The sequence below is a fragment of the Pavona decussata genome, unplaced genomic scaffold (genome assembly GCF_977016875.1).
Source record: "Pavona decussata unplaced genomic scaffold, jaPavDecu1.1 SCAFFOLD_84, whole genome shotgun sequence".
NCBI lineage: Eukaryota > Metazoa > Cnidaria > Anthozoa > Scleractinia > Agariciidae > Pavona > Pavona decussata.
This window is the reverse complement of record NW_028145502.1, coordinates 2,714,877-2,742,286: the sequence shown is the minus strand read 5'-3', so window position 1 is coordinate 2,742,286 and position 27,410 is coordinate 2,714,877. Positions and strand designations below refer to the sequence as shown.

The following is a 27,410-nucleotide window of genomic DNA, read 5'->3' as shown; positions in this document are numbered from 1 at the left end:
CTAACGGTATCCTAACACATCAGCCTGTATTGGCTTATACACAATTATGCCTTTAAAAGGCCAACAAGCGATCTCGGAACACAAGAGACGACAGTTTTTAAAAGTGTTTTTAAACACTTAAAATTCATGTTTTAACCTTCTGGTTGGGTGCCAGTGACAATTAAAAGCGTAATTGTTTTGAACTGAATAAAGACTCGCTTCTTTAAGTCTTTAAAACGTCCCATATGCACCCTAAAATAAACGAAGCTTCTACCCATGTCTACCCCTTGTGCGCCCGAAAACTGTGTATTTTTTGCAACAAATCGAGCTGCACTCTGTATTTTGAAACATGTTTAAAGTATTCTTATAGGACCTGAAAAGCGCACGGTAGCCCATCGATGAGCGGTTTTGATTGTTTGATTTTTAAAATTCGTCTATCTCCCAAAACTTTAGTAACTGGGAAACTAATTCCTTTTGTATTCGAAGTGATGAAATTGAAAATGTCGTTAAGAGAACCAAACGAGGCCAGCTATGATTTTCGGAAAGCCACTAGCAGCTGGTAAATTCAAGTGACAGAAATTTATTCCCCAAACTTTTCTACGGTTTTATAAATTCAGCTAAAAAATCCAAACAGATGAACCTGTGTTAGCATTACACAAATGTCTCTTCTTAAAAGATCCGGAAACTAATTATCTTGAAAAACAGAACTAGAATTTGTTTCCTATACACCAATGCTTATGAACTAAAACAGTCACCATTGTAAAGAACTATATTTTTGAATGCCACAACTACGGGCGTTTTCCGTGAGTGACAACTGGCTTGCCAGAAAGGTCAGTTCCTAAATAAATAGAGTGCACAAGATCTTCAAATTCTTCGCAATTACACAATCAAGAGACATATAAGTGCCATTTTGAAAAAAATCCAAGGACCTGGGGTATAGCCAAGCCTTTAAATTGGACAATTCGTTCCTCAAAAAGACCTGTCTGGCCACCCAGTTCTGACAATTCAGGAATGTACGTAGGTTTTTTTGTCTGAGGGGGTTAACACCGCACATCCCTCAAAAGGCAGACAGGGTTTCTAGTCGAACGTTTTTGTTTTCACCCCTACACACATACACAAAAAGTTGCCTCTAAGACCTTTAATTGTTTGGAATTCACATTGAAAGAAGATTTTTTCAGTCAAATTAGTCGATTTTCGTGTGATTTCGGAGAAGTATAGCTACAAGAAATAGCTCAGCAAACTCAAACACTATGTTAGTACCCCGTCTGCCCCTGCGCTATGTACGGCCCTGCACTTAAATGAAAAGTATCCTTAGAGTTGACCATCACTCAGAACCTTTCCAAACTTGTAATTTCGCAACCCAGCGGGGTCTATCCAAGCAAGGTTTCGGCGTGAACTGATAAATGCCCCTGACTTCATTTACATCAAAAACGTGTTTAAGAGGGCAAGTATCATTCAGTAGTGTCATAGAAGTTATATTTTTCGAGCCATCGTTGCTGTTTGTCCATAAATGTGGCATTATATTGGGGTAGCTACCGTGTATTCCTATGTACTTCTCGCAAAAATCAGACATCGAAAAGAACTTTTTCGTGTTTCCTGCGCGCGGTTGGTGATGGAGTCTGCGATCATCAAAGTTCGTAAGATTAATCCTTGTCGCGTTTATCCAAAAAGAAAACGTTTGATCTCCAAAAGGATGGCACATAATTGAACGAAGATCTTGAGCAAGGAATTGCTCGATGACATCTTCAGAGAATAGTGCCCAAGCCTCGTCCATGTAAACAATGTTCTCAGATTGGCAATGGAACCACCCCCAACTTAGGTTTTTCCTGGGTCTAGAAGGTAATTCGTTCGCCAATTTGTCCATGCACACGAAATAGTCATCGTCAAGGCGTAGAAAGTACTGAAAGTTGAACTTGGCTTTCGCCCACATCATGTAGTATAGAAATCGCTCGCCGAATATCATGGAGCCGTCTTCTGTGGGTGAGAACTCAATGTCTCCAAAACGACTGTGTTCGATTGAGAGTTTCTTCCTTTGCTCTCCATCGAGTTGAAGGCCGTCTGTGAAGAAGACACATTTAACCTGCAAAATAGGAGTTGAGATTAAATGGGAAGTATGTCCCGAATTTGTCGGTCAACAGAGACACAATGATAAAATGATTGACGCCCACCAAAACGCAACTTTATCGGAATCTTTTGAAGGCGATAGGTCGCGTGTTATTTGTAACCACTGTAAGTTTTGTTATAAATTATAATCCCAGTGCAATAAAACTATCAATTAGTGCCTCAGCCCAGAGACAGAGTAGTAAGTCGGAATGGAATGAAACTAAAAATGTCATTCTACCGTTTGTCAAGTTCTCGCATTTTTGTTTTCAAAATGCGGCCGTAAAGATAATGCTGAAAGTGGCTACAAACAAAGTAGCATACCTTTCCAGTACATTTTCTCCACCAGGTTTTTCTGATTGCATCTCTCCTGTCTTGTCTTTGACTTGCGCTTGTTACAATCACAAGCAGAAGAACCTGGAGTTTACTTCGTTTCTCTCTCAAATCTGCTAACGGAACCTGAATACTCGTATTCCAATGCACTGAGCCGTTTCCTTTTTCTCTGTCCTCTTTACCAGCATTTGCAAACATTACCTTTAATGGCACAAGCCTATCTCGTTTAAGGCGTGTTGTTTGTTTTGATTTCTCACTTAAGGTTGCAGTAGCTTGGCTTCGACTTTCCAAAAGCCTTTCCTTTCGTCGCTGGAGGTGCCTATCGACATACTTCGAATGACCCCAGATTTCCTTGGCAGTCTTCGACACGTAAAAGTTTTCACTGCTGATATAGATGATTATGAATATCGTCCATAACGCAAATGCGCCAAAAAGGCACCGACGAAGGTTAATAGATCGACACCACAAAGCGTACATTTTGCCAGAAAAAAAAAAAGAAAACCAGACAAAGAAGAATATCTCTTCTAAAAGTGCTGATATTGAAGGAATGTTAGAAAAAAAGCGTTAAAACAAAGAAAAATAACAACTTAAAATGGCCAAGAATGATCGATCAGCCCGAAATCAAAGCAACATTGCCAGAAATCCCATGACGAACTTAAGCCTCCGAAAAAATTTATGCAAATTAGGCTAAGGGCCGATTGAATCGGTCCATGGCTTATGCGCTGATCAACTCGAACCCTCAACATCCTCCCTCCCCCGGGCATTTTATTTATTTTATTTATTTTATTTATTTGACTTCGCCTTCAAACTTAAAACTACAAACAGAACATAACAACGTGAAACAGAAAATAAACGATTACTGGGTTAAGGCAGGGTGACCACAACAGCTAGCGCCAGTTACTGTGGGCCCAAGATTTGCATTTGAACTTTTGAAGATTGGATTGTTCAAATTCCCGCCCCCTCGGGCCAAAATGGTGTTCAAATGCCGTACCTTATCGTCGGATTTGTCTGTCAAATGCCAAATGTCAAATGTCAAATGTCAAATGTTCTCCTAAAGAACAATCCTTATCGGCTCCTGTCATGAGTTACCACAAAAACCACAACTTTGACATTGAAACTATTGAAAAATGATTGGAAATTGAATTTATTAAGTCGGACAATGTCAATCAGCAAGTGTAAGCTGCCCTAACTCCGAAACACGGGCAAAGGTTGTTTAACGCGAAATACATAATAACATATTTAAAATGAGCTTGTAGACTGTTCGGGTGGCAGGGTATTCTGCAGTTTAAGCGGTTTTTCATTTGACAGTGTATTTTTGTCTTTCACTGTTCACTGATGTTTTATGGATATTCTAAAAACCTCTGTAGACACAAATGCGGGACAAAGGCAAAGCTTGACTCATTGCATAAAAAATCTACATCGTTTAAAGAACTAGAAATACATATTAATTAGTTAGCCGGGTACGTACAATGTTGTTCGAGTGGCAGGATATTCTGCAATTTAAGTGTCACAAAATTCCTATTATTCATGTATTCGTTGTTTACATTTCATGTTTGCATTTTCATGTTTCGTGTTTGCATGCAGAAATTTAATCGTTTCTTTTTCATTATCTAAATTCGTTAGTGATATTGTTAATTATTTTTAGTCTCATTGAATTCGTCGTATTTTATCAGTCAAAAAATGTCACTAGTATATTAGTAGTTATTGTCTCAGGAAATTGTGTGTAGTATTGTAAATTTCAATGTAGTCTACTTACTATTATTATTCTCGTTACCGTGTATTTCGTACCTTATTGTGTAATCAGCGTTTATTGTACATCTTGTAGTTAGCGTTTTCTGGAATCTTCTTTGACTTCTTCGGTATTAAATGTCGTAATAGGGGTCAGGTTGTTGTTTGTGGTTGATTATTAATCTTGGAAAGGCTTGGGCGAAGAAGTAAGAAGAGAAGGCGCGACACTGTTGAACGACATCAGCAGGGAGCTGGTTGAAGTTTCGATTTGATCGGCGCATTATTATTAACTGCACCCTGCTAGCAGAGCCTTTCTGTTGCTAGCTCGATTTTGGCGTTCGCGAGAAAGACTCTGCATGAATCAAGTAAGCTCTTTATTGAGCATGCGCTGCATGTTGCCAGGATACAGTACAGAGGTCTCCTCTACTAATAGTGGACACCTAACTAAATAGCCTATTTTAACTCTAGCTAAAAAAGAAAAAACTACAATATATTGAAATTCACATCGTGAACCATATTAAAATATAAAAAATTTCATACATCAATTGTAAAAACTCATGTAAACGACAGTCATTCTCGGCATAGGTTGCAGCCTCGACAGTTACTGACATTTGCAGCTAGGGCAGTAAGGTCCTGATTACGTATGACTCTTTTAAATTGCTTCAGAGAGGGTTGATATCTTATTCTAGGAGTGAGATCATTCCACAGTTTAGGCCCTAGGTAACTAAGTGAGTGTTTTCCACATGTCACCGAAGAGAATCGAGGTTGAACAAATTCTCTTTTCTTTAAGTAATACGAGCCACTGTCAAATTGGAAAAGATTACAAAGTCTCTGTGGCAGTAATTCATGCTTAATCATATACGTGAAGATGACAATGTCCTGTAATCGCCTGTTGTATAACGATGGTATATCTGCTTTTGCCAGTAGTTTCTCGTAGCTAGAATGTTTGTCCTTGAAAACTGCCCTGAATCCTCTTTTCTGTAGATAGATAAAAGATAACGATAGACGAAAGGTTATTTCCCACGAAATAGTAATCTGTAATACTTAAAAATTCCAGCTGTTGGTGATTATTAAAAGTCATTACATACCCATATTAGGGATCGTGTGCGCGGTGGGTGGTTGGGGGGACTACTCCGCTATATAAGCGTATTTAGGTATGTACGGCGCCAAAGGGTATGGTTTTTGAGGCGCTAGGGTTTGAAATAGGATATAGATTTTAACCATTTTGGTCTGAAAACGGGTATGGATTCTACAAACCAGCTCTAAAAATGGGTATGAATTTGAGATTTTGTTTGTCTTTTTGCCAACAAAAACAACAACTTTGTAACGTGGTTATAGGTCAGTACACTCAGAAAAAAATACAACAAAAAAATCGATTTGATTGGATGTAAGGAAGTTTCTTTGTACCCCAGTTTAATTATGTTGCCCACAAAATGTGATTTGTATTTCGTGCAGTTGAAGGACCCGGGAAAGTAAAATGATAATGACTTTCACCTTGTTTAATGTTCAGAGTGGTCTGGCATTTAAATTATTAATTTTGCGTTAATTAAAATAGCAGTTAAATCTATATGCTTATATGGGTTGTTTGTTACTGCAAATGTGTTCAAGGGAAAGCTATTAGTATACTGCAAAGTTTAATATAAGATAAGAAGCAACCAATTTAATCGATATCTTTAATTATCAGTCTCTTGAAAAGGTCGCGACATCTAGTTATTTTGGATTGAGCTTGCTCTACAATATGCCAAAAAAGTGGTATAAGCTGTGGTGTCTAACGAGAAAGGCACGTTGTGTTGTTTGTATAGCTATGGTTTATTTTCTATTTTCCTTAGTTTTGATCTTTGGTGGCTGCAAAAACTTTTACAACAGCCAAGTGATTATTTGGAGATATTTTCGACTGAATTTCGAATTCGTTAAAAACACGACTGCAAAGGAAACGCATGATATTCAAGCTAATCCTCAAAGCGATCGTTTTACGCCCCTGTATAATTTTGAAAACCCACAAGATCTTGACAAAATGAAACCGCGAGATAAAGGAATTGTCGATGCAACGCTATCAAAGAAGAGAGAGATTAAAGAAGACAGTCTTCTTCCTCTGAGGGAAATGTTTGCGAAGGCTGGTGAAGAAGCCAAGCGAAGAGAAAAAGCATTGACTTCAACAAGTATCGATGTTCCATTAACGGATTTGAGTGTGATAGACGATAAATTAAAACCCCAAGTACTTCTGTTGGTAGTTGTATCAAGTGCAGCTGCAAGAAAAGACAGACGAGATGCTATTAGACAAACATGGTGGAAGAAATGTAGTGCGGAAAATGTAAGCGTCTCTACTTTGTAGTAAATAAGCTTACTTTTTGGTCAGTTCAACTTCATGTTTGGATTTGTGAGCGTAATTTCTACAGCCTTAAATACTCTTGAAACATTAATTGCATGCCTAACCATGTTGATGTAAGTTGGTAGCTAGGTTACTGATTATTAAAGGGCACTGTCACGAAGATTTTGCTGCGTTGGTCAAAACTAAACAAATATAAGCCATCTCTCCATAATATATAAGGAGAACTTGAAAAAACTGGCCAAATTTTTCAAGTTGCAATTTATCTTCCTCCGAACCATACGCAGCTAAAGATGATTGGTACAAGTCTCTGTGCACTACTAGGATTATTGTTAGCAAAACTGAAACATTATTATAATATTTTCATCCATTTAAATATGTCTTTATGGCTATTCAAAGTGACACGAAATATAGGTGATACTGCCTCTTTAAATCAGTCTGAAATCGTCTCTGAGTGTTCAATGTTGATCAACTTCCCTTTTTTTTTGTCCAACAGTGCATTAAAGTCTAAAATGGCGTTAATAGCACGGTGATTGTCAGAATAATTCAAGTTTTAGAGTAATGGAGACTGAAGTCCAAATTTTTGAATAAAAGTCTAAATATGTAAGTTCCTGCCCCCCCCCCCCCCCCCCACTTCACAAATATAATTCTCCACGTTCCTCCCATAGCAATGCTTCCCCCTCCCCACCCCCGAATTCAAGCCCATGCATTCTTGTAGTAAGTCTAACAACATCAATAGGGATAACGGAAGTGAAATTCCTAAAACATAGATGCCCACGATCAAACAACCAAACAGCCGATTCAGGATTGGTACCACAACGAGTCTCTGAGAGACTACGTGTTGTGTGAACAAAGAGGATCGAAATCCTCCAATCCCGTAACAACTACATGTAAAGAGAAGATCGAAATGCACCAATCACCACAAACCACGGGGCTACCACTGATATTGATATACACAGCCAGTTGACATCATGGCCTGATGAAGACCAGAACGTTGTGTATAGCGGTCAAAACGGTGTGATCCTGTACAATCTTGAGACAAACTATTACCTTTTAACTATAATTTCCAACCACGTTCACTAACACCTTTCATAACATGTTGGGATAATTAACAATTATTTCACGAGCGCGACATAAACACGAGATGGTAGATAGCTAAGTAGCGTCTGGTTGACTATAATCATGCATCTCGTATCCAACAAGCGCGAATACAATAATTATTTTATCAAAAAAGCTTTAGCGTTTCAGCTTATGCGCTGTCGTATACACTTAACACGTTTGTGGGGCATGCAATTATGGCTCATATACCATGCCAGCAAAGCCAATCAAATCCCTGAAATTGTATTATATATTGATCGGGTTTTAATAATTACTGATCTAAATCATTACTACATACTCTTTCATTGCAGGTTAAATGCGTCTTCTTCACAGATGGTCTCCAACATCACCTCCAACAAGCGAAAGACCTCTTAGAGCAGCAAAAGACATTTCAAGATATCAAGTTCTCGCCTACAGAAGATGCGAGTATGTTATTCGGCGAACGATTTCTCTTCCACATAGTATGGGCCAAAGCAAAGTTTAACTTTACTTATCTTCTTCGACTTGACGATGATTATTTTGTATGCATAGAAAGACTGATGGACGAATTGCCTTCCAGACCAAGAAAAAGCTTAAGTTGGGGATGGTACCATTGCCAGTTTCACGATAAAGTTTACATGGATGAATCTTGGTCGCTATTTTCGGGAGATGTCATTGAGCAATTCTTTGCTCAAGATCTTCGTTCAATGCTGTGTCATCCTTTTGGGGACCAAATGTTTTCTTTGTGGATAAACGCGACAAGAATTAATCTTACAGACTTTGATGATCGCAGGCTTTATTATTGGCCACCGGCAGGAAAATTAAAGGAGTTCTTTTCAATGACTGCAGTTTGTGAGAGGTACATTGGAATACACGGGAGCTATCCTGATTTAATGCAACAGCTATGGATAAACGGCAATGATGGCCCCAAGAAAACGACGAAGCTGACCATATTGAGAAATACGTGCCCTCTTCCAAAGAGTTTCGATGTGAATAAATTTGAAGGAATTTATAAGTTTAAACCAAAACTTTGTATAGATAGACCACGTTGGGTTAACGGAATAAAGTCTTGGAAAGGCTCTCAGAATTCCAAGTGAAACTTAAGTCCCGTCTACACGAGCAATTTTTATGTGGCAACTGTATGTAGCAATTTTTATTTGCCCGTGTAGATGGCTCGACAAATATTTGTTGTTAATTTGCGGTAGTAACAATTTCGCACAGCGGAGATGACCATGGAAAGGCACTGAAAAGCAAGATGGCGCCATGCTGGATGCGCAAATGTTAGGGAATTGAGGGACTCGGTTCCACAGATGACGTTGAAAAAATTGTCACATTTAATGTGGCATCTCGTCTACACGGACAATTTTTTTTATGTGGCAATTTTTATTTGCCACATAAAAACTAACACGCCAGCTTTAAAGCAAATGCAATTTTCACATAAAAATTGGTCATTTTTCATCATCTACACGGGCAAATAAAAATTGCCACATAAAAATTGCTCGTGTAGGGGCTTTAGGCTTCTTCGTGTGAAACGCAAGTCCCACAATTTTATAAGTGCGATTTTCAACCGAGTTTTGTAAAACCAAGGTAATTATTCTAACTAATCACCGTAGACGGTAAAGAACACATGAGCCAACTGGCACAACTGGGAGCAATACGTCGGTGTAACCGGCGCCAAGCGCGGGAAAATGCGCGCGAGTAAGTCTTGATTGGATGTGGGTTTGCTTCTCATTGGTTGAGAAGGTGGAGCGAATTTTTCTAATCAATCTTGGAGCACAGTAAGGCAAAACCAAAGAAAACGCCAATTAACGCAGATCAATAACAAACTAAAAAATTTTGAACTTCGTCATCTGACGTTAGTTTAGACGAGTAATCACTTTCCTTCTAAGAGGACGTCAATAGATTTACATTTCACTGGTTAAGCTTTAGTATTTTTATGCTAACTTCCAAAACAAGGCCGCACTAAATAAAGGTTAAATGAAGGAAGAATGTGTCTGATATTTTAGTAGTGGCAACCTAATAATTCTTTTCATCAAGCTTTTAAAATTGTCAAACTAGAATGCATTTGCCTTGCATAGCTTATAGGAGATGCTGGAGCGACTTGCGGTCCTTTCCTTTTAAGCCATTTTGACTCAGAGAGCAGGGTGTAATTCATTATATTGGCTGTATCGGACATGTGGTATGTGAGGCGCCAAAGGATACGTAACATCTGTATCATGTCCGTTATCATTTTCATCTTTTTACATAATAATAATAATAATAATAATAATAATAATAATAATAATAATAATAATAGTAATAATAATAATAATAATAAAAATAATAATAATAATAATGATAATGATAATGATAATGATAATGATAATGATAATGATAATAATAAATAAAATATAATTTTAAAATCTCTTTATTTACATATTTCAAGAAAATTGCTTATTTACAAGATAAAAGTATAAAAAAAGAACTATTAAAACCTATTTACAATTGTGAAACGGATTACTAAGTAAAACTGAGTTTTTTCTTTGAAATGATACCGAAAAGCAAGCGTAAATCGGTTATTTGCAACTAAATGCTAACTTTTTGTTCACAAAAAGTGTTGGAAATTTCTTAGAGTCGAATCACAGATAACGCGAGTTTTGCAACTTTCAACCATCCTGAAGTAGACGACTGACAAAAAAGTCACTATTTATATTCTGGCTTGCGCAGTTTCTGATGTAATGTCAATGTCAGACATATTGGTTACTCTTCTCTTTTTCCTGGTTCCTCTGAGACACAGCAAGGCTGATTGTAGAGTGGCAAAGGATACCTTCGCTCTTATCCAAGAAATGGTTGTAGCGTAGTCATCTCCTTTCTTTAACGCAAGTAGCTCTGCAAGGCGGCTATGGAATCTCTTGTATTCGTCGGCCATTCCACCTGTGCTTGTAAAAACTAGTGGTTAATAATAATAATAATAATAATAATAATAATAATAATAATAATAATAATAATAATAATAATAATAATAATAATAATAATAAAAATAATAATAATAATAATTATTATTTTTTTAAAAAATTAAATGATCTCTTTAATAAAATATTCCAAGGAAAATCGATGTCCACAAGTAAAAAGTAGAAAAAAGAATAGTAAAAAACCTATTTACAATTCAATTGTGGTTAAAAAAAAGAGTATCTCGAAGAACAACAGGGCTATTTTCAAGCACAATATTTTTAAAAAAACAATAATATTAAATTTAAAAAAAGAACAAAAGTCATTTATGTGACCAATCATGTACTAAAATGAGAAAAATTCAGAAACCCCTATTAATCAACCCATAATAAAGTATCTATAGCAGTCTAGCGAAGTCCTGCTTGGCCCCTCTCTATTTCTATATCCCTGTCCTTAACGTTTAAGTTCCTCCTTCTCGGGGTTCTCCCATTAAATTGTTGTGGCGTAGCTCTCTTGCTTTTTTGCAGATAATAGCTCGGCTAATCTTGAGTGGTATAACAATAATAATAATAATAATAATAATAATAATAATAATAATAATAATAATAATAATAACAACAACAACAATATTTTAAGAGTAGGCCTCTAATCACCTGAAGGTGGTTTTCATGAGGGTCCTCTAAAATAAAGGTTAAAAATACACTAAAATAAAACTAAAATACAGCTAAAAACTGGGACACAACTAAGGTTCAGTTATAGATATCAGTCTCTTGAGCTCGCTTTGCAAAACAGATTGTACATGAGTAGCTTTTTTGAAAGGGTGTAAGTGCGGGACAGATTTTGGATCGAGGCAGGACAATCCATTAATAACACAAGGTTCTCCTCCACTGGTAATTACTATGTTAAACCATCGAGAAAGAACATAATGCGGGATTCTATCACTAGATTAGGACCAAATCTATGGAATTCTCTGAATAACACTACACGTGAGCTTCCTCGTAAGAATTTTAAAAAAGTAATCCACAATATGTTTCTGTCTTTTCTGGCTTAAATGCTAAAATTGCACCATCGACACTGTTCTTGCATTTGCTCTATGATGTCTACCCTTGTATTCTATAAGCGATCTGTACCTTTCTCACTTTTCTATATGTTATGTTAATATCTTAAGAGACATTTTTATGTGAGCCCTAATATTTGTATTAGAGAGGTTAGAGAAACACAAGAGGCAGCCTTTTCAGTATTTTAAGTTCGCGTTTGATGACCCTGACTCGAATCTTCATGAGTAGCCTGTTGAAAATAAAATACTAGCCCGCGTAGTACGCGCATAAAAAATATTAGGACGCGAGAAAGAGCTGAGCAAGCGAGGAAGGGACTATATTTTTCATGCGCCTATTATGCAGCTTAAAACTGCCAATTTACTAGCTGTCTCAACGGAGTGTCGAAAGGAATCAATTGCTATGATTTTGATTCCTGGCTTGCTGCCCTCTGTGATTGGTTAACAAAATTTGAGCTACTTTCTCAACCAATGAGAATCGTACTAAAACCGATCGTGACTTTCTCGCGCGCATTTTCCCGCCATTGACGCCGGTTACATGTATTTGCCTCGGCTTCTAATTGGTTCGCTGCGTTGTTTACGTCTGCTGACCTGTATCAAGCGGCACCGTATCAAGTGGTGAACCTCTATTTAGCGGTAAGTTGCCAAAGCCCCAAAAAATTAATTCTCTTTATTAAACGGTCACTTAAGTTTTCGCGGTCACCCGTCAGGAAACGTTTGACCTGTTTCTACAGAATTAATCCGGAAGCAGCCGTAGACTTTTGGCAGTGAAAACAAATTTATCGTTCCCTGGCCATGGCCTAAACTTCATTTTCTATTTTCCTTTAGGACCACAGAACAAGCAGTTGTTTCTTTTATTAACTGGGAAAATATAAGCTCAAAATATGCTAATTTGATGTATACTGATTTAAACAGCTGTACCCCCAACAGCAAGCAAGAAAACGTTTTCTAATTGTTGTAGAACCCTTTATCATGTTGATATAATGCGATTTTTATCTTTTAGCCGCCACTTCTGAAAAACAATAAAGCCATTTGCTTTTCTTTTATTAAAACAGATGATCGCTTCCTCCGGCCGGGGGAAAAATTCTGAGGCCGGAAGGAAGAAATTGAAACAGTGGCTAGGAGCGAGATTATTTCGGATTTAATATGTCAAATACGCGGATTTTCGAAGAGTGTTTTATCCGATTTCCAGACAACGAGAAGTGGGTTAAAAAAACGAGGTGCGGCCAAGTTAAAAAAAAATTCGGATAAAACACTCTGCTTCCAAGTGTTTGATATAGCTCCTCAAACTATTGATAATAATTTGAAGAAATTCAAAGCGACAATTACTAAACCGAATTTGACACTAAGTAAGTAAGATCACATTTTCAAACCTCCTTTATTAGCAGTCGCTAAGGAAAGACTTTGTTTAACCATGGTGATAATTGCGCCAGCCGAATCACTCCACCCACAACCCATTAATTTTAACCTGTTTATTTTTAGGTTCGTGCGTAGTTGACAACAAGCTCTTACTTCTTTTTGACTGCTGTTTATTGGAGAATTTTATGTACCTAAAATTTGCGCTTTTTGCCTTTGGAGAGGAGAGGGTGAGTTCTGGAGCAAGGTTACAATTAACTGCCTAAATACACTATGTATATTACTAGCTCCATTTAATTACTAAACAATTCATCTTTCATCCGGCTGCGCAACGTTGTAGTCAGTTGCCATTGTAACACATGAAAATTACCATAAATTAAACCCACCCAAAAGAACAAATCTTACATATTAGGAGCTTGCTTTCATTTAGGGCTGATCGATCATTCTTGACCGTTTTACGTTGTTGCTTTTCTTTGTTTTAACGCTTTTTGCTAACGTTTTCTTCAATATCAGCATTTTTGGAAGAGATATTCTTCTTTGTCTGGTTTTCTTTTTTTTTTTTTCTGGCAAAATGTTACGACAGGAAAACGCTTTGTGGTGTCGATCTATTAACCTTCGCCGGTGCCTTTTTGGCGCATCGGCGTTATGGACAATATTCATAATCATCTATATCAGCTGGGAAAAATTTAACGTGTCGAAGACTGCCAAGGAAATCTGGGGTCATTCGAAATATGTCGATAGGCACCTCCAACGACGAAAGGAAGGGCTTTTGGAAAGTCGAAGCCAAGCTACTGCAACTTTAAAAGAGAAATCCAAACAAACGAGACGCCTTAAACGGGATAGACTTCTGCCATTAAAGGTAATGTTTGCAAATGCTGGTAAAGAGGACAGAGAAAAAGGAAACGGCTCAGTGCATTGGAATAGTATTCAGGTGCCGTTAGCAGATTTGAGAGAGAAACGAAGTAAACTCCAGGTTCTTCTGCTTGTGATTGTAACAAGCGCAAGTCAAAGACAAGACAGGAGAGATGCAATCAGAAATACTTGGTGGAGAAAATGTACTGGAAAGGTATGCTACTTTGTTTATAGCCACTTTCAGTGTTACCTTCACGACCGCATTTTGAAAACTAAAATGCGAGAACTTGAAAAACGTTAGAATAACATTTTTGATGGTAATGGTAATGCATTTATATACCGCATTTTCTATTCATATATATATTCAAATGTGGCTTACATCAGCATATGTCCATTGAGCGACCTCATCCTACCCACCCAACCCATGAAATCATGAAACAGCACAAAGACCAGACCAGCACACCGGGAACTCTTTGCGATTAGTGTCTGGGTTCTTTAACGTCCCACAGGGTTATGAACATTAAAGTGTTGTGAGACGGGGCCTACGGTTTATCGTCCTTATCCGAGAGGACTACAAAGTCTAACCATTTACAGATGTCATTACAAAGGCAGCACTTTCTCCTCAGTTATTTAAAGACCCTAAGTGTTGGTCCGGCCGGGGTTTGATCCCACGACCTCCCGCACGGTAGTCCGATGCTCAATCAACTGAGCTAACCGGTCGGCGGTTTTTAGTTTCAATCCATTCCGACTTACTACTCTGTCTCTGGGCAGAGGCACCAATCGATAGCTTTATTGCACCGGGGTAATAATTTATAACAAAACTTACAGCGGTTACCAATAACACGCGACCTATCACCTGCAAAAGACTCCGATAAAGTTGCGTCTTGGTGGACGTCAATCAAAGAAAAGCTGTAAGACAATTACTATTATTATTTTTGTCTCTGTTGACCGACAAACATTTCAGTTTGGTCAAATTCGAGAGATACTTGCCATTTAATCTCAACTCCTATTTTGCAGGTTAAATGTGTCTTCTTCACAGACGGCCTTCAACTCGATGGAGAGCAAAGGAAGAAACTCTCAATCGAACACAGTCGTTTTGGAGACATTGAGTTCTCACCTACAGAAGACGGCTCCATGATATTCGGCGAGCGATTTCTATACTACATGATGTGGGCGAAAGCCAAGTTCAACTTTCAGTACTTTCTACGCCTTGACGATGACTATTTCGTGTGCATGGACAAATTAGCGAACGAATTACCTTCTAGACCGAGGAAAAACCTAAGTTGGGGGTGGTACCATTGCCAATCTGAGAACATTGTTTACATGGACGAGGCTTGGGCACTATTCTCTGAAGATGTCATCGAGCAATTCCTTGCTCAAGATCTTCGTTCAATTATGTGCCATCCTTTTGGAGATCAAACGTTTTCTTTTTGGATAAACGCGACAAGGATTAATCTTACGAACTTTGATGATAGCAGACTCCATCACCAGCCGCGCGCAGGAAACACGAAAAAGTTCTTTTTGATGTCCGATTTTTGCGATAAGTACATAGGAATACACGGTAGCTACCCCAATATAATGCCACATTTATGGACAAACAGCAACGATGGCCCGAAAAATATAACTTCTATGACACTACTGAATGATACTTGCCCTCTTAAACACGTTTTTGATGTAAATGAATTCAGGGGCATTTATCAGTTCACGCCGAAACCTTGCTTGGATAGACCCCGCTGGGTTGGGGGATTAAAAGTTTGGAAAGGTTCTGAGTGATGGTCAACTCTAAGGAAAATTTCCATTTTTCATAACTAGGAGGCCAGACAGGTCATTTTGCGGAAGGAATTCTCCAATTTAAAGGCTTGGCTATACCCCAGTTCTTTGAATTTCTTTAAAATGGCACTTACATTTCTCTCGAAGAATTGCTAGATCTTGTGCACTCTTTTCATTTACGAATCGACCGTTCTTGCAAGCCAGTTCTCACTCACGAAAAACGCCCGTAGTTGTGGCATTCAATAATAAAGTTCTTTACAATGGTGACTGCTTTAGTTCATAAGCATTGGTGTAGAGGAAAGAAATTCTAGTTCTGTTTTTCAAAGATAATTATTTTCCGGATCTTTTCAGAAGAGACATTTGTGTAAAGCTAACACAGGTTCATCTGTTTGGATTCTTTAGCTGAATTTGTAAAACCGTAGAAAATTTATGGAATAAATTCCTGTCACTTGAATTTACCAGCTGCTGGTGGCTTTCTGAAAATTATAGCTGGCCTCTTCAAGTTTGGTTCTCTTAACAACATTTTTAATTTCATCACTTCGAAAACAAAAGGAATTAGTTTCCCAGTTACTAAAGTTTTGGGAGATAGACGAATTTTAAAAATTAAACAAACAAAGCCGCTTATCGATCGGCTACCGTGCGCTTTTCAGGTCCTATAAGTATACTTTCAAACATGTTTCAAAATACATGCAGAGTGCAGCTCGATTTGTTGCAAAAAATACATAGTTTTCGGGCGCACAATGGGTATAGGCTTCGTTTATTTTAGGGTGCCTATGGGATGTTTATAAGACTCAAAGAAGCGAGTCTTTGTTCAGTTCAAAACAGTTGCGCTTTTAATTGTCACTGGCACCCAACCAGAAGGTTAATACATTTTCATTTTAAGTGATACTTTAAAAACACTTTTAAAAACTGTCGTATCTTGTGTTCCGAGATCGTTTGTTGGTTTTTTAAAGACGTTATTATGGGTATGACCCTGATATAAGCCAATACAGGCTGACCTGTTGGGATACCGTTAGCTGAAAAGTTTAGTCGCAGAAACTTTTAGGAAACGGAATCTTCGTCTTGAAAGCCTGCTTTGGTAGGACGATCTGGACATGAATTATTAATATCGTTTAGAGCGCCGTAACCCAATCACTTGGGGTACGTGTCAAGATAAGTACTATTTATGAGTTGACATTTTCGCTTTATTTGGAATTAAGTTATTTTTGCCTTGATGTCAAGTTACTGTGGAAAAGTATGAAAAAGGGTGAAATATAAAATGGTCTAGATATACAACATATTTAACTATCAAAAGACTTCAGATGACTAACAAAAAGACAGACAGGCCGCGAAATTAGGATGTCAACATACATTAAATGGTTTATTGATTCTTCTGTTGTAATTTCAAAGTAACTTAAGATATGGTGATTCACCTGTTCAGTTTTCTAAACAAGTTATTTCACATTCTGCTCTGTTTGCTTGTTCACTAACGCTCCAAAGATTACAACTTTTTGCATGTATTAGGAAACAAACAGTAGGCTTAATTGAAGGTACTTTTGTTTCTTGGGAGCAGAGCAGCTGAAACGATCTTCTCTTAAATTTATTCAGTGTTCGATTCCCGCCGATATTTTTTTCTTTGTCTAGTGCGATCTCCCAGCTAATACTCAGTGCGAACTTCATGGTTTCACAAAGCACTTTAACATACACTGCAGAGTTAATTCTCTGACCCAACGATTCCTTTTCCTTTTTAAGTTTAATCGCGAAGAATAAATTCGGCGTCTTGTTATGCAAGACGGAGATATCGAGATAAGAGACCAAATAAACCTTGTTATTGTAATATGGGGGCTTTCAACTTTCAACTTTATTCAACTTTATTTATTACTTGAGAAAAGAAAATATAAATGGTCGCTTCCCGCAAATAGCATTGGCTAGTCGAAGCGGGAAGTGACAGAAAAGAGAAGGTTGTCATAACAGCTTGTCAAATTTTCCTTTTCCTTTTTTAGTTTAATCGTTAAGAATAAATTCGGCGTCTTGTTATGCAAGACGTAGATATCGAGATAAACATAAGCACTTGTAAATTAGCGATCATGCCGACTGAGACCAAATAAACCTTGCTATTGTAATATGTGGGCGTTCTACTTTCAACTTTATTCAACTTTATTCATTACTTGACAAAAGAAAATACAAATGGTCGCTTCCCGCAAATAGCATTGGCTAGTCGAGGGGGGAAGTGACAGAAAAGACAAGGTTGTCATAACAGCTTGTCAAATTTGAAAAAAATGAAATAAAATAAAATAAAATAAAATAAAATGAAAGGTAGCCATTTAAGGAAGAAAGGGAAAGAAAAAGAAAGCTAATTAAGGCGGGGCTCTACCTGAATTTGAGTGAAATTTGAAGAGGTTTTAAGAATGGATAGAAAAAAGAAAATGATTTTTGGAACACTAACAGACAGTCGATAACCACGCAAGAGCACCCCAGGTTGCTAGTGGACTAACTTGGTATCCGTCTATTAATTATTAACTACAAATCCTAATTTTAAAACTTCACTAAATCTTCAACATTTCTTATTTCTTTTAATTTTACCAATCCTTCAAGAAAAATTATTTCCTTACAATTGTACCTAAAATCACTCAAAAATTCATAAAACACCCCAAATCATTGATTTGTGTTATGAATGGAGGGTTTTTGTATTGCTTGAAATGCAAACACGATATTTCCATTTGACCGATTTTAAGCGGCGTGAAAACGGCTTTCAGGTGAACCCCCACCTTAAAACAAAACAGCAATGACAAATCGAAATTGAAAACCAACATGGCTTTATTTCTTTTAATGTGGGGTTAGGTTCTAAAAAAAACTGTGGTGCTGCGTCGGTGGGCAGTAGAAACGAATGTTTGGTTCATCAACAGAGTTGATAACTAAAAGTAGTTTGGCCACCGTAAACTTATGTCCAGAGATGCACGCTAATGAGATTCATAAACTGTATATTAGACATCACAAGGTGTCCCCTAACATTAATTCTCACTAAAACACACATAATTCTGTCAAACATGAAGTCATATGAGAACGAAAAAAAGGCCTGTTTTATACGAAGTAACCAAAATCAGGGTTAGGTGCATTTCTGGACTTAAGAGATTCAGCTGGAGATTAGAGGGCTGATGTTTCAAGAGTTCGCCTCTTTTGCCAGAGCTCGAAATGTCAGCCCTTGAATCTCTTTCCGGTGGTCAAACTACCTTTAGATATCAACTTTGTAGCTTAAACCACACATTTATTTACATTTTTTACTGAAACTCTTGGCTTTCACTACCTTCCCAAGAACCCGAAATCCAACGAGGTTTCTCCAAACATAATTTAGGTTTATGTTTATAAAAACCCTCAAATTTATCCACATCGAAAATCTTTGGAAGGGAGCACGTAGTATTAAGTGTTGTCAGTTTAGTAATTGTCTTGGGGCCATCATCGCTGTTCATCCATAGATGTTGCATTAAATCAGGATAGCTCCCATGTATTCCAATGTACTTGTTACAAACGTCAGTCATCGAAAAAAACTCGCTTAATTTTCCCGCCGGTGGATAGTGGTGAAGCCTATGATCATCAAAATCTGTTAGAATAATCCTTGTCGCGTTTATCCATAATGAAAACATTTGGTCCCCGAAAGGATGGCACAACAGCGATCGCAAATTTTGTGCAAGAAATTTCTCAATGACGTCTTTCGAAAACAGCACCCAGGCTTCGTCCATATAGACTATTTCATGATATTGGCAATGATAGCTCCCCCAACTCAGATTTGCTGTCGGTCTAAAGGGTAATTCGTTTAACAATCTGTCCACGCACACGAAATAATCATCGTCAAGTCGCAAGAGATACCGGAAGTTAAATTTGGAATTTGCCCACATAATATGGTAGAGAAACCGCTCGCCGAAAATTATGGTTGCATCTTCTGTCGGCGAGAACCTAATGTCTCCAAAACTGTCGTGTTCTTTCAAGAGACGCCTTTTTTGCCCTTCTTCCAGTCCAAGGCCGTCAGTGAAAAAGACGCACTTTATCAGCTACAAGAAAATGTGGTAAAATAGTAATTACTCAGTCTCTTTTGCAATGTTAACTAGAGCTGCAACATTTACGTACAGTACGTACGCGTATATGTAGTAACAAAGTAGGCACCGTCCTTAAGCCCTCCTTAAACATGTTTCCGGTTTCTCCTTTAGCTATTATGGTCACCCTATATTCGCTTTGCCCTCTGTATGCTGTGTTTGTTTTGCTGTTCGGAAATGTGCGGTTCAGTATTATTTGGCCTCTCGAGCATGTGTATACAGCTTGCTTGGCCGCCGAATGCGTTCAGCGTTCTAGGTCGCATTTTAGGTTGCGTTCGATTGACCGAATTCCGGAATAAGAATAAGCGGAATAGCTGTTAGATTTCTCTTTTAAGTAAATTTACGAAGACATTCTGCAAACTTTCGCTGACACATGAAAATTTAAGAGCGATTTTGTTTTGTATTCAAGTAACTCCAAAAACCTCATTTGAGGCATTTCTTGAAATCATTAATTGTATGTATTCCTAATCCGCAATAGGGTCAATCGAACGCACCCTTAGTTTGGCCTTTAGGTTCGTGATATTGGTTTGCTGGCTGTTGAATGTGTTATTCCTAGAATACTGTCAAATTTATTTTGTTTTGAGCATTCGGGCTGTGATTTCGGTTTGTTTGGCCGCTGAAGTATGTTCAGTGTTCAAATTTCTTGTAGTTTTGCCTCTCGGGTTTTATATTGGTTTGTTTCGCTACTGAAAAGCGTTTCAGCGTTTAAACCAGATTTATTTTATCTCGCCTTTCGGGTCGTCAAAGGAAGACAAAGGGGTTCGTTTTGCACACCTTTGTCACTCCTTTGATGTCAATAAAAGGTGATCTTCGTGGCGCTGTCTGAGTTTGGTCTCTGAAAAATATATTTATATTCTGAGCCCTATAGGTGGTTTTGCAACCAATCTCTAGAGATCCAAAAGAAAAGGGCGTGGCAGCCATGTTGGGTGATAGAACCTTTTATTTTGCCATCCAACATTGCCGCCATGCCATTGTCTTTTTGGATCTCCAGGAACTGGTTGCAGACCACCTATTCCTCCATTTCTGTTTAATTAATATTAACATTAGATTGATATCTACCAAGGGCTGTACATGGTAATAATAATAATAATAATAATAATAATAATAATAATAATAATAATGATAATAATAATAATAATAATAATGATAATAATAATAATAATAATAATAATAATAATAATAATAATAATAATAATAATAATAATATACCTTTCCAATACATTTCCTCCACCAGGTTTGTCTAATTCCATTCCTCCGGTCTTGGCGTTTAGCGGCACTCGACACAATCACAACTAGAAGAACTTCTTGCTTATTTCCTTTCTCGCTCTGCAAATTTGTTAAAGGGAGTTGCTTGCTGTTCCCGTTCAACGATTTTTCCTTCTCCGTGGCGTCTTTACCAGCATTTAAAAACATTATCTTTAAAGGCAGAAGCCTATCTTGCTTAAAGAATCTTGCTTTTCTGCCTGCCCCTCTGAACGGTCCAACAGCATCCTGTTGCCCTTCTTCATTGTCTATCGTTACCTTGGAGTTGTTCTTATAGAGCTTCACTTTGGCGGAAGCATTCGAAAGTACCACCATTTGTTGCTGTTTCTTCGATTTCGTCCTGTGGTAGATGCCGCCAAGGTGAAAAGTACAGGCGATGATAAATATTGTCCATATTAAGGCAATGAGAAGGCTCTTACGAACATTGGCAATTGCCAGACATCGATGTCTCGAAATGTTACCTTGCCTTGACATTTTGCCAAATACATACGATATACCTCAATCCTTATAGCATGTTGTCATAGATACTGGTATTGCGGAACTTACCCAAGGCAATTTTTATAAAACTATGCGTCATCAGTCCACTTCAATGAAGCTGTGTCACTGATTAAACCACTCAAAATGGACTCAAAACGAAATAGACTACCTATATTTACATAAAGACCAACAGCCCTTTTTTGTGTTGACTTTGCTTTTCAGGGTTTTTCAAATGCAAATGCAAACTTTTGTCACAAGAACAACATGATTTACATATGAAAAGCAGTGAGTTTTGTATCAAAACAGGGGACACTTTCCATTCGACTAAAAATTTCGGAAATTCCTGGTAAAGCCGATTGAGTGGAAGAGAATTTTTCCAGAGTAAAATTTTGGACTTTTGGGTGACCTTGTGAGGTTGTCCTAACGCCCTGGAAAATTGGAAAAACCACCAGAAAATACCGCTTATCCGTCCATTTCTCACACGGGTGCTAAACAATGAAGGTGACTATCCCTCTTAAAACACGATTATTGCTCAAATAACTAACGGTTTTAAGTTATAATTATAGTAAATCACTTATCTATTTTCCTAAATTGTATTGAATAATTTTCTTTTCCTATACTGTATTCTATTGTAATTTTCTTTTCCTTTTTCTGCTAAAATGACTGCCGGTTTTATATTCATAGAACCTAAATAACACTAGAATAAGCCTCTGCTATAGTAAGTCACTTCTCTATTTTCCTATATTATATTGTATTGTAATTTTCTTTTCCTTTTTCTGCTTTTGAAAGTCTTGGTGTATTTATCGTTTTGGTCACTGGCAACTGTAATGTACTTCAACTTTTTGTTAATATTATAATAAGTGAAAAAACCGGAACATTTGGCCAAACTTCCTGTTCATAGAGCGGTTTTTAATTGAGTGTCGTAAAACCAAAACCAAAGTAATTACTCTGGCCAATCACAACAGATGTAAACAACACAACGAGCCAATCAGAATTCGAAGCAAATACATGTAACTGGCGCCATGCAAGCGCGGGAAAACGCGTGCGGCCAAAACACGATTGGTTTTGGTTTGGATTCCCATTGGTTGAGAAAGTGGCGCGAGTTTTCTTAACCAATCACAGAGCGTAGTAATACAAAACCAAAGCAAACGCGAAATTACTTTCGACACTCATTTGAAAACCACTCTACTGCTAAAAACATTTGAGGGTGTGGATAAAATCCGGGAGAATGACCATTGCAATGAAAACTGCTGCCTGAACAGTACTTATCAGTGATGCTGTCGCAAGACATTCAGTCAAGTAAAATGATTTTTATCGTATCTTTCGAATAGAAACAAATTACGTCCGAACAAGTAGACAGCTGTTTAAGTAATACAAATTACCATATTACAAACAGTTTATTTACCACAGAGCATGAGTGCCAACCTTTACAATTCCAATTTGTATCGTGGTATGTGCCAAGGACCGGTTATGGAGTCTTATCGAAGGTTACGGCCGAGCACTGAAAGGCCCAGTTATTTAAACAGAGTCTAACTTAGGCCGCGGCTTAAGACAATCAGTGGACCTCCAAATCTGTTTATAAGTGGTTTGTTTTAAGTAGATAAATAGTTTTCTAGTCTGGAGTGCAGGTCTTCTTGTTACCGACAGCAGCAGACAATGTTTAGATATGATTGTTGGCAAAATTGAAAATGGCTTAGAACGTGGTTTTGTTAAACATCGTCTAAACTGTCTTTTAATAACTGAACCAAGCTGTTTAACTTCGTTGAGAACATTGGGGAACATTGGATGAGGCCAAGGGTCTCTGAAAACAAACCTCGCTTTCCTTTGTAACCTCTTTACGGCTAGTTATCCTTCAAAGGGCCACTGTTATGGATAACTACTCAAATATTTCATAAAGTACTTCTTCTCTTACATGAAATTGCCTTTAGAGCACCGGGAAGAAAATATGCAACGATTTCACCAAATAAGAACAGTTTTTAGCAATTTTTCTAAAATACGCAGGAGGAACTGGAAAAGTTGGCCATTTTTTTTCAAGTTGCAATCTATTTCCATCCTATTCTCTCACAGCCAAAGATGAATAATACTAGTTTCTGTGCACTAGTAGGGTTATTGTTAACAAAAATTGGACGATTATTTAAACGTTTTGTCACAAGGACTATTTCTAAGTAGTGTTTAAAAGGATTTCAATCTCTTAGAAATCGTAAAGCATTTTCAGTTTAGTGTTTCAGGAAATTGATAATCTTTACATGTGAATTACTCGTCGAAATGAATGTTTATTCAGCCGTGCTCGTAAGGTGTTTTGGAGTATTAGACAGAGCACAACACGTTAGCGTATAGCAAAAGTTCCGATCGTTATTGCGTTATGAACGAAAGCTGTTTAAATACAGGTTCTTAGATTTTCCCGTTCAAACGACCTTTCGGTAAACATCCAGGAAATAGTAATAATTGCACCGTTCCAGCGCAATATCGGCTTACCAAACTTAATTGATATTCTCTGAACATATAAAAGAAGGTCGTACGTTGTACAACTTTGAATTACTGGAATGAATTACCGGAATGAGTTACCATAGGACGCTGAAGTGTATGTGCGAACGTTTACGAATAAACAAGTTGTGTCTTCCAGTTCTGTTGAAGAGTTTATTTCTACTTCACCTGCCGCGGACGAGTTACAACGACCCTGTACCTTGGCATCCGTAACAAGTGCCACGCTGCAAAGCTTAGTGCTCTCCAAGCTTTTTCCCGCTGTTTCTCCGTTCGACAACGTCCGATTTGTGTCATTTACCTCCGCGCATGAAAACCGTTTAGTCAGCCGAAAATCTCTTGTTACAGTTTACCCTCCTATGCAAATATTTTTTTTGGCTATTCAACTGACACTAAAAGTAGGTGATACTGCCTCTTTAAGAAGGAAAATGACATCTATTATAAGTGTCGCGGTTTTCAATAGCCGACGAAAAATACATTTGTTTCAATGGAACGTTAAGACAGCTGTCCAGAAACTAGGGGCGCATGCGCAATCTAACTGGCACATTACCCATTATTCTTGTTCCGCTTCAAGAATAATACAAAAGACAATATCGCTCTCAGGAGAACGCAATTCCGCATATTCCTATTAACCTAAAAACCTTCCAAAATGGAAGTAATTCCTCTTATTCTTGTCATGAATGGCATGAGTAACCTGTACTCTTATCACTCTGCTATCAGAGGCAGAATAAACGGAATACTATTCTGTTCATTTCTAAACCAGAATTGGACACAAAAGAACATAAACAGCGTCTATTCCATGGCATGTGCCAACTAAAGGACCGCGTTTGGGATCTGATCGAAGGTTACGGAAGAGCACTGAGTTTGTTTAACTTTCTTAGGAAATGTTTTCCTAATTTTGATCTCGGGGGACATTGGATAAGGCCAAGGGCCTCTGAAAACAAAACTCGCTTTCCGTTGTAAACTCTTTATGGCTAATTATCCTTCAAAGGGGCATTGATATATATAGAGAACTACTCAAATATTTCATAAAGTACTTCTTATCTTACATGAACTTGCACTTTGAGCACCAGGAGGCAAATCAGTGGAATGAATTCATAATTAAGAACAGTTGTTGTCAATATTTCTAAAATACACAGGAGGAACTGGAAAATTTGGCCATTTTTTTTTTCAAGTTGCAACCCATTTCCATCCCTATTATCCACAGCCAAAGATGAATTATACTAGTTTCTTTGCACTAGTAGGGCCATTGTTAACAAAATTGGACCGCTTATTTTAACTTTTACACCTATGAAAATACTGTTTTGGCTATTCAAAGTGACCGGCACTAAAAGTAGGTGACACTGCGCCTTTAAAAAGGCAAATGCCATTTTTTTAAGTGTCGCTGGTTTGAATAGCCGGCGAAAAATATATTTGTTTCAATGGAACTTTAAGACAGCTGTCCAGAAACTAGGGGCGCATGCGCAATCAACTGCACATTATCGGTTGTTCTTGTTCCGCTTCAAGAATAAGACAACGAACAGAATATCGCTCGCAGGAGAACGTAATTCCGCCTATTCCTATTAACCTGAAAACCTTCCCAAAAGGAAGCAATTCCTTTTATTCTGCGTAAACTGCACTCCGGTCATTCTGCTATCAGAGGCAGAATAAACGGAATACTATTCTGTTCATTTTAAACCAGAATTGGACACAAACTGAAAGAACATAAACAGCGTCTATTCCATGCAGTTAGAACTGCATGTATTCCGGAAACGAACCCGTCCTAGTATTAATCATATAATTTGGCTGCAGGTATAAGTTTTTCAAATTTCCTTTCTATTGTACTAGAAAAAAAAAATCGCGGAAGACTGCTGCAGTATTTGGCAGACTGCGTTGTATGAACGTAGTCTGCCAAATACTTTACACAGTTTGACCAAATCACTGACGTAAAAATCACATTCCTCTTTAAAAATAACTCTTTGACTTAGCACAAACTAGAGATAAAGATGGGGTGTAGAAGCCAGGTGCTTATATGGCACAGGTGGTCAGGCAAAGAAAACAAATCGATATTACAAGATGTGCTGCTAAGTTAGAATTCCAAAGAAAATATTAAAGTCAAGTCATAAAGATAACACATCGCAGAACTGCTTTCAATTTATGTAGATGTCTTTTTCATTTTAAAGTGTCTGGACAATGTTCAACTTGATTAAGTCTATTTACTTCATCCGCCACTTGTTCGTCAAACGACAAAACTTAAGTAAAAATATTTGGCTATGTACAAATAAATATTGGGATGAATATATCCTGATAGAATGAATAAATGAAGCAGGAAACGGAGGGAAAGGAGGGAAGAAGGAAGATAGAAAGCAAGGAAGGAATAGAATTAAAATGAAAGATGGTAAGGAAGGAAAGAGGGAAGGGAAATAAGGCAGAGGAAGGTATGGGGCAAGAAGGGAGAGAGTGAAGGAAAGTGAGGCAGAGAGGAAGGTAGGTAGGGAGGAAAGAAAAAGGAAGATAAGCAGCAAGAAAGGAAACGAGGAGGAGAAGGTAGAAGATGGAAAGAAAGGAATGAAAAAGGGAAGGAAACAGGGAGGGAGGGAGGAAAGGCGAGAGGAAAGAGGAAAGAAAGGAAGACGGGAGGGAGGGCAAGAGGAAGGAAGGAAGGAGGGACGGAAGGTGAGAGGAAGGAAGGAAGGAAGGAAGGAAGGAAGGAAGGAAGGAAGGAAGGAAGGAAGGAAGGAAGGAAGGAAGGAGGGAGCAAGAGAGGAAGGGAGAAAAGAGGGAGGGAGGGAGGAAGGGAGGTAGCAAGGAATGAATGAAGAAGAGAGAGAAAGACAAAGGAAAAAAGGAGGGAGGGAGAGGGAGAAGTAAAAAGGAAGGAGGGAGGTCGAGAGTAAGGGAAGTAGGAGAAAAGGTGTGAGGGAGGGAGCAAGGGAGGTAGGAAGGAAGGAAGGAATGAAGGAGAGGGGAAGGAAGGACGAGGTAGGGCGAGAGGGAAAGAAAAAAGGAGGAAGAAGGAAGTGAGTTCGCAAATGAACAAATAAATAAATAAATAAATAAAGAGAACGTTAACTAACTAAATAAAATAAAATACATTAAAAATATCGCTTTTCGACGTTTCGATGATATTGCCAGTCACTATCAAGACTGAAGTTTGAATAAACCTTTAATCATACGATGTCTCATTTAAAGTGCCCCTGGGACGAAAATTTCATTTTCCATCTTTTTGCATTTTCGTGTAGAACATGACCTTCTCACTCATGTTACCAAATTTCAATCCTTTACGGCGATTGGAAGTATTTTTTTTTAGCTTTTTATTCGAGATTTCACGGCCGCCATTACCTGGCCTTGTTCCGGAAGTTAAAACTCAAATTACAGGAAGTGACGTCATTGGCTCAACACGAAAAATTCCACATGGCTAATTTTCATACAAATTCTACTTCATAAACTGTATTCTGCTGTTATTTAGTTCGCAACAGCAGAATACAGTTTATGAAGTAGAATCCGTATGAAAATTAGCCATGTGGAATTTTTCGTGTTGAGCCAATGACGTCACTTCCTGTAATTTGAGCCTTAACTTCCGGAACAAGGCCAAGTAATGGCGGCCGTGAAATCTGGAATAAAAAGCTAAAAAAAAATA

General features: G+C 37.9%; 5 protein-coding genes across 5 annotated transcripts in view; 3 read left to right on the top strand and 2 right to left on the bottom strand.

Annotated features, from left to right (window-relative positions):
- The window catches only part of LOC146475433 (uncharacterized), a 72,355-nt gene that overhangs the window by 26,825 nt on the left and 18,120 nt on the right, over positions 1–27,410 (top strand). The window lies entirely within an intron of this gene.
- Positions 1,051–2,889, bottom strand: LOC146475439 (uncharacterized). The gene is made up of 2 exons (XM_085116041.1): positions 2,404–2,889; positions 1,051–2,059 (listed from the first exon to the last, which is right to left on the bottom strand). Exons 1-2 carry the CDS (start codon positions 2,887–2,889, stop codon positions 1,304–1,306), a joined length of 1,242 nt encoding a protein of 413 aa, XP_084972167.1. The 3' UTR covers positions 1,051–1,303.
- Positions 6,155–8,896, top strand: LOC146475438 (uncharacterized). Its single transcript, XM_085116040.1, has 2 exons — positions 6,155–6,451; positions 7,876–8,896. Exons 1-2 carry the CDS (start codon positions 6,155–6,157, stop codon positions 8,638–8,640), a joined length of 1,062 nt encoding a protein of 353 aa, XP_084972166.1. The 3' UTR covers positions 8,641–8,896.
- LOC146475437 (uncharacterized) lies at positions 13,304–16,320 on the top strand. The gene is made up of 2 exons (XM_085115559.1): positions 13,304–13,947; positions 14,751–16,320. Exons 1-2 carry the CDS (start codon positions 13,453–13,455, stop codon positions 15,504–15,506), a joined length of 1,251 nt encoding a protein of 416 aa, XP_084971685.1. The 5' UTR covers positions 13,304–13,452; the 3' UTR covers positions 15,507–16,320.
- LOC146475436 (lactosylceramide 1,3-N-acetyl-beta-D-glucosaminyltransferase-like) lies at positions 18,336–21,167 on the bottom strand. The gene is made up of 2 exons (XM_085115558.1): positions 20,780–21,167; positions 18,336–19,528 (listed from the first exon to the last, which is right to left on the bottom strand). Exons 1-2 carry the CDS (start codon positions 21,146–21,148, stop codon positions 18,761–18,763), a joined length of 1,137 nt encoding a protein of 378 aa, XP_084971684.1. The 5' UTR covers positions 21,149–21,167; the 3' UTR covers positions 18,336–18,760.

Coding starts and splice junctions, on each gene's coding strand:
- LOC146475439 (XM_085116041.1), bottom strand. CDS start 2,889: ATGTACGCTTTGTGGTGTCGATCTATTAACCTTCGTCGGTGCCTTTTT. Junction 2,060..2,403: donor GGAGAAAATGTACTGGAAAG/GTATGCTACTTT, acceptor CCTATTTTGCAG/GTTAAATGTGTCTTCTTCAC.
- LOC146475436 (XM_085115558.1), bottom strand. CDS start 21,148: ATGGTGGTACTTTCGAATGCTTCCGCCAAAGTGAAGCTCTATAAGAAC. Junction 19,529..20,779: donor GGAGGAAATGTATTGGAAAG/GTATATTATTAT, acceptor ATTTTCTTGTAG/CTGATAAAGTGCGTCTTTTT.
- LOC146475437 (XM_085115559.1), top strand. CDS start 13,453: ATGTTACGACAGGAAAACGCTTTGTGGTGTCGATCTATTAACCTTCGC. Junction 13,948..14,750: donor GGAGAAAATGTACTGGAAAG/GTATGCTACTTT, acceptor CCTATTTTGCAG/GTTAAATGTGTCTTCTTCAC.
- LOC146475438 (XM_085116040.1), top strand. CDS start 6,155: ATGAAACCGCGAGATAAAGGAATTGTCGATGCAACGCTATCAAAGAAG. Junction 6,452..7,875: donor AGAAATGTAGTGCGGAAAAT/GTAAGCGTCTCT, acceptor CTTTCATTGCAG/GTTAAATGCGTCTTCTTCAC.